Source organism: Cyprinodon tularosa, unplaced genomic scaffold (assembly GCF_016077235.1).
Source record: "Cyprinodon tularosa strain WSP-4 unplaced genomic scaffold, ASM1607723v1 ctg80, whole genome shotgun sequence".
NCBI lineage: Eukaryota > Metazoa > Chordata > Actinopteri > Cyprinodontiformes > Cyprinodontidae > Cyprinodon > Cyprinodon tularosa.
In genome coordinates, this window is record NW_024039563.1 from 134,563 (window position 1) to 151,600 (window position 17,038).

General features: G+C 37.7%; 1 protein-coding gene across 1 annotated transcript in view; it reads left to right on the top strand.

Moving 5' to 3' along the window:
• Window positions 1-10,067: 10,067 nt before the first annotated feature.
• The window catches only part of tfb1m (transcription factor B1, mitochondrial), a 54,670-nt gene continuing 47,699 nt past the window's right edge, over window positions 10,068-17,038 (top strand). The window contains exons 1-6 of the mRNA XM_038271592.1: window positions 10,068-10,134; window positions 12,438-12,584; window positions 14,866-15,017; window positions 15,100-15,208; window positions 15,288-15,439; window positions 16,210-16,329. Coding sequence (XP_038127520.1) covers window positions 12,452-12,584; window positions 14,866-15,017; window positions 15,100-15,208; window positions 15,288-15,439; window positions 16,210-16,329 — 666 coding nt within the window. The 5' untranslated portion in view covers window positions 10,068-10,134; window positions 12,438-12,451. The remainder of the gene's footprint in view (window positions 10,135-12,437; window positions 12,585-14,865; window positions 15,018-15,099; window positions 15,209-15,287; window positions 15,440-16,209; window positions 16,330-17,038) is intronic.

Genomic DNA, 17,038 nt, shown 5'->3' on the forward strand with positions numbered 1-17,038 from the left:
ATCCTGGTACACGGTCTTGTCTCTGTTCCCTCAAACACTGAGCCTGCATCTCAGCCTGCCTGTCATCATCTGTGCATGTCTGTCTGGGCATGCTTCTGGACCCCTCTGCTTCTCAACCAGCGTTCACGCTCTGTGGATTCCTGGAACCCTGTTTCCCTCTGTTCCTGTTTGGATCGTAACTTCTGATCAGCTTAGGACTCCTGAATTCCTGGACTGTTCCTGCCTGCTCTGTTTTCCCCTGACCTGGACCGGCCTCCTGCTTGTTCTCCGGGGTTGCAGCATCTCAGACATTATGGGTGTCACACCCCGCGTCTGGTTGGCAGCCTATTGGCTGGATCACACCCCTTTCCAAGGAGATGGACTGAACTGTGAAACCAGGTAAGTGAGTCCCTCATGTTATCATCCCTTGTCAGATGATCATGGTCACTTACCTGTGTTTCGCCCTCCAGAGAGTCAGAGATGGGTTGCTCCCCGCCCCCCTGCAGTCGCTGTGGTCTTCAGCTCCACAGTTTTGTTTCAGTTTTGTTTATTTTAATAAACGTTTTGAACTTTCCTACTGAGTGTCTCACCTTGAATACTGGGTCCATCTGTCCTTTTTCATGACCTATATTTTGTCAAACAGTAATGCCACTTCTCATTTTCACGTCTTATGAGCCACATTATCTACAACTAGTCCTTATTTCCATGTAAAAAGACGAAGAAGAAGACTGGAAGTGGTTGGAAGATGATGACAGATACTGTCACTATCCGATCTATCTATCTATCCACTATCGGTAGCGTAACATCAGCTCTTTTGGGCAACAAGAAATACTTCAAGGTCGTCCTCGATTTAAATTTGTAAAAAAGGCCTAAATTACTTTTTTTCCCTTCTTAAAAATAGTAAGCGTGATAATAAGGTTAATAATACATTTCCTGAGGAAATAAATACAGTAAAATCCTTTCAATTTTATCACTCATCTGTGCCTGTAATGGGAGCCTACGCTACTTCCATGAGCTAACTTTTCGGCTTTGGATTTAAACATAAATCTAGTCTTTTTGAGTTATTTTTTCGTTTCATGTTAACATTATGGTATATAGTGCGTAATCTAAAGAAAGAAATAACTAAAAAAAAAAAGATAAACATGGTTTAATCGTCTACTCTGAGCATATCCAATGATGACGTCAGACAAGCTGTTTAATGGAGAAAATGTAAAAGCATCAAATTGTCAAAAAATAAAAATGTTTTAAAGATTTGGATTAGCATTCTTTAGGGATTTAAGGATAAAAATGAATACTTTTAGTACCATGATTATTACATTATTTATAGTGACCTGGATGAACATCTGCTGCTTGCTTATGTGTAAATGAGCCGATGGTAGATATATGTAGATACTCTGGTAAAACGTATTACCCCCAATATCAAACTAACTTTAACAACAGCATCTGGTGCAACAAAATAGCATTTATGTTTAGACACCAACTGAAAATATTTAACTATTTTTATTCCTTCTCTGCTATGTGTTATCTGTTATTCTTTTTAAATTTGTTCGGATTTCTAAACGGTCATATACTCTCTACTTTTTAATCTTACATTACTATGCACCGATGTTATAATTTGCAGTTTGGGGATTTTTGTGGTGCTGTGGTTACATAATGCAAGAAGTCAAGGGAGTGCACCACAGTCTGTATTTTCCCTTCAGTTAAGGTTTTGTATGGTGACCAGAGGGAAACACCGCATGCTCAGAATGAAATGTTTATTTCTAAGTGGAAACTAAAGCAAACAAAGCTAAGTCAGATGAGCACAGACGCATGTGTTTTGGTTTCTTCTGCTTCGAATATGTGTCTCAGGAGGGGCTATGTTGAAGCGGAATCATTAGATCACCTAGGTGTGGTGCTGATGTAATGTTTTGTTTGCTAGTGCAAAACTTAGAAACAATATATAAGACAATGGTGAGTCTGTTGTAAGAGCCATACCTATTTGCTTTGTTTATCTTGGCTTTTAGAAGCACAGAGATCTTTCACACCAAGAACCAACGTTTGGAAAAACAAACTGAAATTCATTGTTTATCTAACAAACCTCACTATAAATGAAGAGGAAGATCTACCAGTAAATAAGCTCATGAGAAGGGCATTTTGATTAAAGACCACACCTATAAAACCCTGTTGATGCAATTTTGTGGGATTTTAATGAGCAAGATTAGAACTATGGATATTGTTTGGCACCAATATCGATACGAGTATCAGGCGGGGCCCCGATTCAGCACTAAAATGGTGGTATTGGCATCGGTGAGTACCAACAAATAGGGCACCGATACCATTTTGATGTTTGTATGTCACTTGAACGCAGCATTCTCTTTCCTGACACTCACTAGTGTTAACTATCGCTATTGGTCTATTGCTATTGTCACCCATTCCAGGTAGGCAATAAAAAGTTCTACTGGACTCACTCTGTAAAAAAAAATTGTGATATTACGAAAATAAAGTTGTAATATTACGAGAATAAAGTTATAATGTTATGAGAATGAAGTCATCATACAACAATCCGTTTCAGAAAGAAAGCTTCGAGCTCCTGCCAGCATATGATGGCCAACAAGCACCACCAAACAGCAACCTGAGTCCACTTTGACATTTTCTTATTTGTCAAACCAGAGCCAAAGTACAACGTCACATAATGCTCGACATTTCTTGTGACTTTTTTCCCGTAATTTTATGACTTTATTCTCGTAATTTTACGACTTTATTCTCATAATTTTACGACTTTATTTTCATAATGTTACGACTTTATTCTCGCAATTTTAAGACTATTCTCGTTGCGACTTTATTCTCACAATTTTACGACTTTATTCTCATAATTTTACAACTTTATTCTCGTAATGTTACGACTTTATTCTCATAATTTTAAGACTTTATTCTGGTAATGTTACGACTTTGTTCTCGAAATAGAAGAAAAATCTCTAACCTGGCCCTAATACTCCGTCGTATAAAACAATTGTGTTAAAGTAGCTAAATACGATTAAGTAAATGCGGAAAGCAGTTGCAATGTTTTTTTCAGTGTTCCATGGATCCTGAAATCCTTTAGGAACCTTCCAGGTTAAAGCAGCTTCTTTGCTTTCATGATGCAATCTGAATGACTAACATCTGATTCTGCAAGGAGTATTGTAACCCAACTGCTTGAAAGCTTCAGTGCATGTCTTTGTTTAAACCTTTAGGTCATACATTAGGGCAAAAAACACAACCCTTCATTCTGTTAAGGGGAAAATATAAAGGCCTTTGTTTTACAAAGCATTTCTCTGTGCTGATGTAATGACAACGGTCCCATACAACTCTTGCACCTCTTGCAAAACACCCCAACAACTGAACCTTCACTCCACCTCGTTCCCTTCGGACATCACCTTGCCTCTCATGGGTCATTTTCAGTTTTGGCTGTGCTGACAGACACTAACGAGCTGTCCAAGCAGAGTGAGATTAGATTAGATGGAGAATAAAGAGAACATGGTGTTCCTGGCCTGCTTCCATATAGGGATTAATAACATTTCTATTTAGAAAATGGCTTGAAGCCAATTAAAATCTTAATTCTCGCCAAACTTGTTAGCATTGCACACTGAAGGCTTGATGAGAAGATCTGGTGTGAAATAAATCTTATTTAATGTTGTGGATCTTTCTAGATTGATTTGATAAATATGTAACGGTTTGTCTGAAGAAATTAATGTTGTATGTTAAATAACCTTTATCACCCAGTTCAGAAGGTAATACTCATGTAAATTAGGGACCTACAAGATGTAATTTCTTTTTAATGTATGCGCTTGGTGTCTGCTAAGGATGTGTGTGAAAACTGAGGGGAAAGTAACACACCTTTTGTCATTTAAACATTAAAGGTTAACCCATAACAACAGTTTTCATCTTTGGTTCACTCCCCAGAAGATTGATATTTCAGAATTTCAAATGAGTTTCCTTTACTTGGCTCCTCACTCCTAAAAACTTCATCGATCATTTCAAAGTTCTTAAAAATGTGAGTTAAAAATCCACAGAACCCTGCATGGCTTATTGAAACAGGCTGCCTTTCATATGTCCTGATATGACTGTTATACAATTCATGTGTTTAACTGTCAAAATCAGTTAAATTACTTTATCCAAGATGTCAAAATCTTTTTGTATTTGTCCTTTTATGTTTAATAGAGCAATAAGTATGACATTTACCCTAAAATTTACTGTAAAATGGAAACAGACAGATATACAGGATGGGCAACCAAGATGCAGAAGGTACTCTGACAGATTTTTTTTTTAAACTGAAGAGAATGTAAATATTTGTAGTTCCACAAACCAATTATGTGTCCCTGGAACATCCAGGAACATCAGGAAAAACTTCCAAAAAAGCTATGGAGGGTATAGCCTGAATGGACCTGAATAGAATAGAATAGAATAGAATAGAATAGAATAGAATAGAATAGAATAGAATAGAATAGAATAGAATAGAATAGACAGAGGCAGATTTAGGAAATTTGGGGCCCTGGGCAAAGACAGGCAGCAGGCCTTCTGAATTGAGAACACAACGCATGAAACAGATCGATTATACAGATACAATTTAATAGCATAGACATACAAATTTGTTCTAGGTTTTGTCCCTCTCTTCTTTTCCCTTTTCTTGTTGTTTTCCTCTCTATGTTTTGTACTCAGCTGACTTTTCATGCTGTCTCAAAAGGAATTAAATATTTTTTCCAAGCACTAAGCTAACTTAGCTGATTGCTCCTTCGTGTGGTTCCAAAAAGGCAACTGCAAAAGTAAATAACAGTCCTTCTTTTCACTGTAGACAAGCCATGATCTGCTTATCTGTTCTCCATTTTTCATTTTAATGAAATAACAGCTGCATGAATCATGACAGCAAGACAAGATAGAGGAGAGCAGGAGGCGGGGTTACCAATCTACTTGCTCTGGAGAGCAGAGTTCACTGCTTCTATACGTATGTAGTCTCCAGTTGCAGAAAAAAGCCGCTAGATTTGGCGATAGGCGCTTTTTTTGTAATAAAAGTGCTAGAGGGGTCTGAAAAGTTGCTAAATATAGCAACTAAAGTGCTAAGTTGGCAACACTGCTCTTTGCACTGTTTGTTTTCAAAGGACTGTTTGGACCTTTCTGAACATGTGCAGCAAATGGACTGATCCAATATGGTGGACACTGAAGGAGGGGCTTAGACAAACTTAATATTATAAGCATTCTGATGGCATTTTAGCAAAAATATTAACCATACATGTAAACAAAGTTTTAGGCAACTGCCTAGTGTTGCCTAATGGTAAATCTACCCCTGAGAATAGAATAGAAACTCCCTTTATTGCTCCACAATGGGGAAATTCAGGTGTTTACAGCAGCAAAATGATTATAGAGAAAATGGTCACTCACATGTTGACGTTAGAAAGGTGTATAAAAATAAGACAATAGTGAACAGTTCAGAAATAAACAAATGAAATAATGTACTGTAAAGTGTTTTAAAAATACAAAAACTGTGCACCTGGAGAATAAATAACCAATATACAGCTATGGACATTTTTATATTAATGGATATTTGAAAATAGCAACAACATCAGAGATGTGCAAAATGACAGAAGCATGTAATTTAACTGACAAAGATTTAAAAAAAAGGCAGAGTCAGCATGAATTTAACATCTAATTGAGGTTGTTGGGAACCGTGGTGGTTATAGAGTCTTATAGCTGCTGAGAGGAAGGATCTGTGATGACGCTCCCTGGGGCATTTAGGGTGCAGGAGTCTGTCACTGAAGAAGCTCTTCAGTTTTGCTAAATGACATATTACATTCAAACATTTTGGTTGTGTTTGAACTTTTTCTAAATAATATTTGTTTACATAAATATGGATTTATTGTAGATTTTCTTTAATCCGGCAGTTCATATTTTAACTCCTTGCAGATTAGAGATAAAGTTAAACAATTTGCAGATAGCTGTTTTATTTTGTTCCTTCCACTTTCTGAAATGATAGTGTTCACTGGCAGCAAAACTGCCAGATGGTGGTTCTATCACCATGCTTTATCCTGAGTGCAGTCTTCTTGTGTTTCCTTTAATCCTGAAAATCCACTTCTTGTCCTTGTTGCCAGTGATCTCAATAGGGACCCTCACAGAACATTCAGCTAGTTCATGTAGGTAGCAGTAAATTTCAATCTGGCTGATTTTGAAGCAGAGGATTCCTTCTTGATAAGCTCCCACTCAAATGATTTAATATAAACTTGGCTTCACTGGGACACTGTTGTACCCGGATCTTAAGGTTTATGTTTGGTTTGAATAATGATGTTTCATGGATTGTTGCTAAGAGAGCTGTGTGGTCCGGGTTGACTTCCAAAACTACATTTATCCAATAAGTATGACTGAGCCTGTGGGGATTGCAGGAAATCCAAAGTCTATATCAAACTTGAATTTTAGAAATACAGTCCTTGATATTATTTGTTATGAATAAAATGTTTTACTAATAAAAATCCTGGACACTCTTCCTTGATAAAAATGTATGTGTGAGCTGAAAACTCACATGTAGATTATGCTCAAAGAAATGTAAAAATTGCAAGAGTTTTAAAAATAAGTTAGAGTTGAAAGGTTTTTAGATTTAAAATTGGATCTTTTTTGCTTGCTCTTCCTTCTCAGTCTTTGATTGAATCCAGTAGAAATATGTATAATGTTGTTAGGATTTGGTGTTGGTTTGAAATGCAGAGGCAGGTAGGCAGAGGTGAATTTAGGTGGGTTTAATGAGGTTCACAGGAACTGCGGCAGGAATAAAAAAATCCAACAAAAATAACAAACGAACCAGAACCAAGGAGACATCAGGGGAAAACCAAACTCTAGGAGCCAGGGAGAGACGAGGTAAGAAGACAGACGTTAGACGAGGATCCAGCAAACAGGTACTGAAGAGGGAGGGCTTTTAAAGGGAACAGAGACAAAGAGAGGGCTAATGAGATGATTGAAAACAGGTAAGGACAGAGCAGAAAACAGAGCTAGGGAAAGAGGGCAGCAGAGGACAACAAATGGAAAACCAGGAAGACAGGAACTAACAAGAAAATAATAATTAAACACTAAGACAAGAAGCAAAGTAAAGCTGAACACTCTAAATAAACATAACAAAACCAAGACTGTGACAAATGTGTGCAGTTAAACTATGAACCAATAAATTAACAACTGAAGGACAAGTAAGTATGTAAAAAAAGTAGATATTTTTCATGTTTTCTAGTCTTCAGACTTACATGTGTGCATTTTTGTTCTCTATTTGTTCACATTCCTGCACAGAATGATCATCTTGACATAAAATATACAAGAAAGCACCGGAAGTCTCAAATGTTCCAAAGAAAAAAAAAGAAAAAAAAAATTAAGAAAATGTTTGGAAACACCTTATAGGAATAATAGAAATATGTGTAAAGGAATTAGTGTGATCAAATAGATTCAAGGTGCTGTATGTTTGTGAGGTTTTACATGTTTTGTTTTATTTGATTGTTTGTATTCTACATATTTAATGAGAGAAAAATGTTTTCATATTCATTTTTTTCATAACATGACCAAAAGTTAAGACTGTCCATCAGGATGCAAAACGTCTCAAAGTAAATTATGAAAACATAGAAAGGAGACCAACAAATCTCAGACAGACAGTAAAATACCACTGAACATGTATCACTGGATTACAACCATCACCACAGGAATTTCAATGCTAAAGCACCACAGCTACATTTATGTGGTCCGGTGACAAGGGATGTTTTTTTTTTTTTTAACAAAAAGGTTAGAGTACAAAGTTTCTGTTCCATATACAAGGATGTCGTCGTTTTCAAAACAAATAGATATACATTTATTTACATATATGCAAATATATTAGCATTCATATGAGAAATTAATTATATCATCATGCAATATTCCTTCAAACTAGTGCTTTTAGCAGGAGATGAAATCTCAGAATCAAGTGATAGATCACTCAGTTATGGAGTTATATCAGTTTTCATGCATTAAAGCCAAATATATACAGCTGCCAGGATAACCTTTTAAATACTGCAAGCTGTGTCTCATTCGCCATAATGATTGTACAGCAATTTGAATGCAAAGTCCTTGTTGTTTAAAAGTACAATTTAGCTGGGAGTTTCTATAGTAAACTGAACATTCATAATCACATACATCTGGTTTCATTTTAGGGGCTTTTAACCCTGCTGAACTTGTTGAATCATCCATAACACATTTCAATACATAAGGGGAAAACAGAGACTTAGCAGGTGATTATCGTCATAGCAATACCAACAGGCTGAGCATATGGGCGTTTTCTCTCTTGTGGTTTTTGTGTTTATTGATGCGAGTCTGTTTGGGTCAGAAATTATATATTCTTTTGTATTTCTTTCTTTGTTTTTGTTTTTTCTAATGGCTTGCTATTTGTGATGACTTACCAACCCAGAAATGTTAATTACTTGCTTCTCATTTCCTGTTTCTTGAACTCTATGCTACAGACAGACACAGAGGAAGTGACTTAAACAGTTTTTTTTTTTTTAAATAAAAAAAAAAGATCCAATACTTTCTAATGTATATCATAATTCATGACTGGTGTAAAGTGGTTGCCCCAGCAGCCAGTTCAAGCAGCTTTTTTTTTTTTTTTATCTCCCCTCTTCAGTGTCTGCATCCCAAGGTCAGCCACAGCCAGGCACAAAAGTCTCAGTCATCTGCCAAGCAGTGAAGGCGGTGGGTATTTCCAAACCCAGCGCAGCCGTCTGTGCCCTAGCAGGAGTAAAGAGAAGAGACCACACAGCTGTTGGGCTCAGTCCAAACAACAGCTGTGCATCACCCAGTTTAACAAAAATACTTAGGCCACACTTCACACAAACAGATCAGACAAATTTTTTACAAGTTTTGAAATGACAATTAAGGTGCATTGATTTTCTTTCCAAATGGCAGCGATGTACTTTAATCATAATAAATTGTTTGAAATGCAATAGGTTTTTCTTTAGAACATGGGAAAACAATTTACATCAGTTTGGCCCCAGCACAAACAGATGAACCAACACTAGAGCCGTAGCCAGAAAAGAAATACAGTCCATGCAATCCCAGGTTGGAGAGTAAAAAAAATAAAAAGTTAAATGATCAATCAATGATTACATCAGATGTTAAACAAACATTATATAAAAATACACACTACCATTTCTATTCTCGCTATCAGAATTTAAATCATATTGAGCATCTTTAAGCAACAGTTAGGATTAGCAAACTTCTTTCTATGTAATAAAAAGAAATGAAAAAAATCCAGTCATCAAGCAGACGATGCACGGCTGAATAAATAGAAAAGTTGTATTTTTTCACTGCATCAGATTTTCTCACATTGAATGTAGGCATCTGTCGTCCTTTTAAAACGTTTTTTTTTTTTTTTTCCTTTAGTCAGATCATGACAGATTAATTAATGTTTTCACTCCAGGATGAACACTAACATTCCTAATGTTGTCTGCAAAAACAACATAATAGGTTCAGGTCGGCTGCAAGTTGTTTTCTTAATTTGGAATAAATGCTATCTGCTTCTGGATTTAGCGTTTCTTGTGCTGTAGATTTGAAAGATTTAACTTTTTTTTTTTAATCTGACTTTTTATAGTTTTGTAGAACTGTTGTAAATTGAAGAGGATTACTGAAAATCAGCTCAGCCGCAAAAAAACAGCAACAGTGATTTGATGCCCTGATTTTTTCTAAAATATGTTTGGTTTCTAACCCACCAAATAAAAGTGGTGGATTTTACTGGAGTGTGAAAAGACTGCTATTAAGACAATTAAACAATGGCTTAGTGACAACACAAACAACCTCATTAGTTAGTATTTTTTATTCTTTTAACAATCAATTTATATAATTGTCATAACATTTCACCATGTATTTAAAAAGATTATCAAAATTGTTGTATTTGTATGTTTTGCTTATTATTTAAGCCGATTGCCTTTAAACACGAATCTCATCCTGGAAACAACAGGGAAATAATTAGATAAATGTCTCCCTCTGCTGGCTATTAAGCGACATTACATCAACATTGAAACTCAAGGACGAAATAAAACCGCGCCTCCTTTTATTTCATTGGTTAGAAAAATACTTCCTGTTAGCTGATTGGACGTCAACACTGTTACGTATGAGGAAATGCACCTTAGAAAAAACGGGACATCGGGGACAAACGTGGGTAAACAATTTAGTAGTTTCATCATTGTGTCATCATACCGCTCTGTTCTAGTGTAACGTAAATCATTTTATCCAATATTACTGTGAGTTTTAAGTGTGTCGTTAACATATATGACCGCTTCCTCGTGGACAAATATGCTTCCAATTAGCTGAAAATGCTAACTTGGGTCCCAGCTGCCAAAAGCGGTCCAGTTCTTTACATTCTAGATCTAGCCTCAGTTTTATATTATATTTATCTATATATTTATCTATATATATATCTATATATCTATTTATCTATATATATATCTATATATTTATATTTATCCTTTAAAAGGAACATAGACGAAACGTAAATTTTCTAATATTGAGAGTAAAAGGAGAAAGTTGTATCATGTTACCTTGTTGGTGACAAAAAGCAGTAATGGAACAAGTTGTTAAATGATAAAGCTTATTATGTCACAGTACCCCTTGGTGGTTCTTATCTATTATTATTTATTATCTATTTTAACTGCATGTTTCCTTGTTTATTCAAAAACTAGGTGGATAATTTGTTCCAAAGCGTTTAAAATAAGATGTTCAAATTAAATTGACAACTAGTGTTGCACCGATGCCATTTTTCGGCCCCAATACCGATACCTGGCTGTGCAGCATCGGCCGATACTGATACCATACCAATACAGTCTGTTTGAAATTGATGTGTGTGTGTATGTATGAAGAACTGCATACTACTTGGATGTAAAATAATTGCCACCATCTTTGTCAAGCTGCTGGCTACCTTTGTGAAGCAGGAAAAAGACTAAAGGACAATTTCTGCTTCTGACGCATAGCCTTCACAACCGTCAAATCTGTCTCTGTGCGTGACCACGCCCCCACGCAGAGGTTCTGCAACCGTCGTCGTGCACCTAAACAAAATCCTGACTACGCATTAAACGGCCGCAAACCTCAAGCGGAAGTGCGCAGACAAAAAGCATCCTTTCCGGCTGTCTGTGTTGTTGTCCTTCTCGATTCAGTGCCAGGGCGCGCCATTTTTAAAAACCGAGGAACAATGGACAACTACGACGAAAGGTTAATCAGTCTTTTTGCTAACTCCATTAACAGAACCTTTTCCTCTTCGATGTCTAGCAACTCTAGATCCATCTCCGTTATATCTTGCAGATGCTCCATGGTTGTTTTGGAAAATGAACACTCCCGCTGGCGCCGCCCAAGTTCTCGCGAGTTCTCGAATAGGCTTCCCCTTTGGCGGGAAAACTGCTGTGTGTTCCTAGAAATTTCAGACCGACAGTGCAGAATCATACCAACAAAAATGGTTCTCGACCAGACCCAAGCGACATTTGATGTGTGCGGTTGCAGATGTATAATCTGCCCTTAAAACAAAGTGAATCCAGTAGAACTTTTTATTGCCTACCTGGAATGGGTGACAATAGTTGAATAAACTTTTGGCTCTTAAAATGGTATCGGTGCCCTATTTCTTGATACTCCTCGATACTGATACCACCATTTTAGTGCTGGATCAGGGCTCCATCCGATACTGGTATAGGTATGGATGCAACACTATTGACAACTATTCATTCAATTCAATTATTGCCACTCCGTTTAAAAACAAATTGATATGATATTAAAGAGCCACCATTGGATTTGTTTGTTTGGTTGGTTTTAAGGGTAATACCAGTTATTTTAAAATCAGTCTTATGATCCCTGATGTGCGGGGCCGCTTCTTTGAAGCTGATCCCTGCAGTTTCTTCCTCCATCTACATAATAAAATTGATGCAATCAAAACAAATCTAACACAAGTCTCAATTTTAACACCAGGAAAGCATTAATTTATAATATTTACAAATAAAATCAAACATCCCATCTGATTAAAATCTCCTTCTTTATTTGAAAACTTTTTTTTTTGTTTGAAAACCTTTTTTTTTTTTTTTTATATATAACCTGTAAGTAATGTTTCGTATTTTAAACATGATCAAACAAAGGTCATATTCAGTGGTAGTTTAAGTCAGTAGTTTTAAGTATTTTTTTATGTTTCATCAAAACAATGAAATAAGTATGGAGCAAAAGCGTGTTAGGATTTTCCTTCTTACAGAAAAAAAACTAATCATCTGTAAACAGAAAATATTTTGAGTAGTGTGATATTTTTCACATATCACTTCTATACAATATAGAAAGTTTTAGGCAATAAATATGTAGAATAACGGTTTCCTATTTGTACATAGTTTTTGTATAACACTATACAGTATAACTCCTATGTGACATTGACATGTCAGCTATATGAATAGTTTGAGTGGGATTGCTCATCTTTGTATGTTTTTTTCTCTCAGTATTTTCATGCATAATGGCAGCTTCAAGAAAAGTGGGATCTCTGCGCCTGCCTCCACTGCCCTCGGTGAGCGAGCTGATAAAGCTGTACAACCTGCGAGCAGAGAAGCAGCTTTCCCAGAACTTTCTGCTCGACCTGAAGCTCACAGGTTAGTCTCTCTGCTGTATTTGCAACCTCTATTTTTTTTCTGCTGTCATTGTTCCCAGTAAGCAGTTATGCTACATTCAGGCCGCAAGCAGCAAGAGCAGCAAAAAAGCGTCTGCTGCTTTATTTTTGATGTTTGTACAAGTTTAGTTCTGACGCGCGGCTGAAGCATCTTTGCTGCTCTGGCTGCGCGGTAAAAAAGTGATGCGTGTTGGGCGGAGCTACACTATCAATTCTTTGCCTGTAACAATGGCAGCTATATTTGCTGTGATCAGTGGGTAAAAAGTAGTTTTAATATGTTTTTCAGTGAGAAAGTCCACCTTAAAACTTCATCCAGATTACCATCCTGCCTTCAAATATTATTTTGCTGTCAGAGCCGCTCAGACAACATAATGGCAGTGCTCTGTCAGTAGGAATCCCATTCAACAGCAGCCTCTGGCCCGGTCACCTCTTGGCGGTTTGCCACGGTGGCTGGAAGGCGTTTTTCATGTACGTAATCCAAACTGCAGGCACCAGGATAATAATAGCGAACATGTTTTTCTGGCAGATTTCAGCATTTTAAGTTAATTTAGGCGTAAATAAACTGTTTTAGAGGAGTGATCATAGTGATCTGTATCATCAGCGATGTGTCTGTCTCCCTGCCAGCTCCCGTATCAGCTTCTCTGATTGGGCGATGTGGCGCGTCAAGCAGCAAAAGTTAAATTTTCCAACTCCAGAAGCAGCTGCATTTGCAGCGCATTCCGTGTGTCAGTTCCTCAGATGCTCAAAATGCGCTGCAGGACCTTTTCCTGCGCCTTGATGCGCCTCAATCATTGACTTTCCATGTAAACTAGCTGCTCCTGTTGCCTTTGCTGCTTTAGGTGTGAATGTAGCATAATGTTTCTGTATGTTTCTCCCCCGGAATACCTGTTAGTCCATCTTTATTTTTGAGCACTTTTTATACCCAAAGGCGGATCACTGTTTCACATGAGATAAAAACTAGAGATAGTGAGAAACATTAATGGCAATGAACTGAAGAAACATCATTATACAAAAAAATATATATAACAACATATATATAAAAAAATATATATATATAAAGAAAAGCCAAAATTTAACGTAATGACGTAAATCTGCAGTTGTAGACATACAAACAAATTTAAATACGTATTCACGAGTTGATTTATTTCAAATGGTTATGAAATAATTATGGAATTATTTCTCCTTTTATGTCCTTGAGCTATTTTAGTGTGCCATGTTTTTTGGGGAGTAATTTAAAAGCTCTCCTAATGTGAGAGAAACGGCTCTTTTTTTCTGCAACCCTCGAGAGCTTAGGCGGTAATATGATTATAAGTGATGCAGTGCAGATCGGATCCTTTCGCCTGTCCTTTGGCAAGGTGATTGTTAGATTAATGTGTCTCTGCATCAGGGACAGGCCTCCCGGTATGAAACGCTATCAATCTCAGTGTAGATGCTGTAGAGACTCTGTTAAAGACATGTGATTAGATAGAGGATTGTGTTTGTATTTACAGGATCTGATTTAATGTGATTTGATGGTGTGTTTAAAGTCGTAGGGAAGCGGCTGTTCCAACCGTTGCAGTTCCAAATTCTCCCGAGTGGTGCACGACTTTACACGAGTGAATAAAGTGAATGTGACTGGACGATTATCAAGGGGCCAGGATTGTTGTGGCGGAAGGTTCGCAAGCCTATTTGATAGAGTCTTGGACCAGTTAGCAACTTAGTGCTAGCAGGTTCCCAATGGGAAATTCCATTGGGACCAAGTAGCACTAAATTGGTGATTTAGAAACGACACTGTCAAGGAACGCTATGGACAGCTGAAACATGCAAGAGGAGGAGAGTTTTGTGTCAGAGGTCGTGGATGATTGCCTCACAACGCTGCCAGTTCTGTTAGCTCTACGCCTGCTGAAGACACAGACCTCCATCCCCGTGAACACTGGGACGGAACTCAATGGGAAAGGAAATTATTCTTATTTCAACTTTTGCGTATATTAGCTGCGACAAATGAATCAAGATGCTATGATCCTATTGACAGATGACCGTTGATATATGATTGGCCGAATTTAGGTGTACAGGCTGACGTATAACTAACTGGCCTACAGAAGATAATGAAGAAAAGACAGGATTTTTTTTAAAAAACAGAAATGTTCTAACTTTTGGGACAATATCGTGTGATAAAGAGTACAGTTATATAAATGTTTAAGCCAGAATGATTTGAAATTTAAATATGACTTGCCTACGACTCTAAGAAAATGAGTTACGGAATCATCACCTTTTTATGTTTTCAGACAAGATAGTTCGTCAGGCGGGCAGTTTAAGGGGCGCCCATGTTTGTGAGGTGGGTCCCGGTCCTGGTGGTCTCACCCGCTCCATTCTCAATGCAGAAGCAGCGGATGTGTTAGTTGTGGAGAAAGATTCCCGTTTCATTCCTGGACTGAAGGTACCTTTAGCAACCAAACTGGATGTCTCTTTTTACCGAACTTTTTCTGTGGAGGTGGTTAAATATGTTTTTTTCCCCCCAGCTTTTGTCTGAGGTGGCACCAGGCCGGCTCCGGATTGTTCACGGTGACATACTCAACTACAGGATGGATCGAGGATTCCCAGCCAGTATCTCAAAGCCTTGGGAGGAAGGTAAGAGAGAGGAACAACAGCAGGTGCTACATCAGTCATAGCGAACTGTTTGTGATAAAAGTGTTTATTTGCTTCAAAGACCCACCAAACCTCCACATCATCGGGAATCTACCATTCAGCGTCTCAACGCCACTCATCATCAAGTGGCTGGAAAATATAGCTGACAGGACGGGGCCGTTCGCCTTCGGCCGCACACGACTCACCCTCACCTTCCAGAAAGAGGTGGCAGAGGTGGGTGAACTCATGCTGCTGATAAATAGGATAGTTATTAAATTTAAGATGCACCTGCATGAGAAGTTAAGGTTGGTTGTTTTGGTTCTTTTGCAATGGATTTGCACTTTTTTTGCTTTTAATACTGGAGGAAAGTAGAGATTGCTGTGTCTTACCTTACCTTGGTTTCCAATTTCTCCAGAAAGTTCATCACAATTCTAAAATAAAGGAAAAAAAAGATTGAGATTGCCTTAATTAATCACAAACATGGTCAAAGTTTGCATTTGTGGGTGCTGCTAAAACTGCTGAAATGAATGAAAGTTGTTCCCTCAGAGGGACTGAGATACCGCTGGTGTTTCAGTAAATCTTGTGCTGGCCGAGTGGTTTGGGCTTAGAGTAGTGATGGGTTAATGAGGCATCTTGAGGTTCGACACATTGCCAAACTGTATTAAAACTGCGTTGATACTGTCTCGCAGAATACTGACGCCTGCTGGACATTTACAGACACTACAAGCAGCTTATTTGACAGACTGAATTGATTTGATGTATTGTTTCATATCTATGTTTAAACTGAAAATATCTTTGATATTTTTAGATGCAGCTGATAAATAATGTAAACATGTAGCTTATCATGAAAATTTAGGGGAAAATTTGAATGAGGAAGTAATTATGACCCAGTTTTTATGCACTGCTTGTTATAAAAGTAAAATAATGAAAGAAGAGAAATTAGTCTGATATTTTTGCTTTACATCAGTCCATAATTTACAGAAACCTCTATTTTTATCACCCAGAGGTTAACAGCCAGTACCGGCAGTAAACAGAGAAGTCGTCTGTCCATCATGGCTCAGTATCTCTGCACCGTCCACAAGTGCTTCATCATCCCTGGGCGAGCATTTGTTCCCAAGCCAGAGGTAGGACATTTCATTTATCAGTTAACATACCCACCTTATTTGAAGTAATCCTCTCCTTTTTGCACACGCAAATGGAAAAGCAAATAACTAAGAAACTGTAAACCCAAGTTCCATGTGTGAAACATAATTTAAAGCTAAAACCATCTACTTTCTTAAAATATAAATAAGTATACTGTGACTAAACCACAGCATAAACTGCAGCTGTGAAAAACATGACTCATAGTTGTTTTTTAAATAGCAGTAACAAAGACATGCCTGACAATAGGCATGTGTCATTGTTTTACATTTATTCACAACACGTGTCATCTCAAGGCACTTTACAGTTCACCAGATCATCCAGTCAAATTGATTCAGAGTTTTCTATCAAAGGAAAACCAGTTGATTGCATCGACTCATTGACTCAAATGCAATTCCTCACGCTAAGCATGCTGGTAGCGACAGTGGAGAGGAAAAACTTGCTTTTAACAGGAAGAAACCTCCACCACAACCAGGCTCAGTGTGAGCGGCCATCTGCCGAGGCCAACTGGGGTTCAAGGAGACAGAAGCAGAGATATGCAACTGCAAAAGGTGACCCCGTCCAGGAAACACACAGCCAGGCAGACGAGCTCTGAGCTAACTACCATGTCAGAGGATGAAGAGAGCACATCCAGCCAGTCACAGTCAGAGAAACAGGGCTACACTGGAAAACAGACTGTAAACAAAGGTGTTG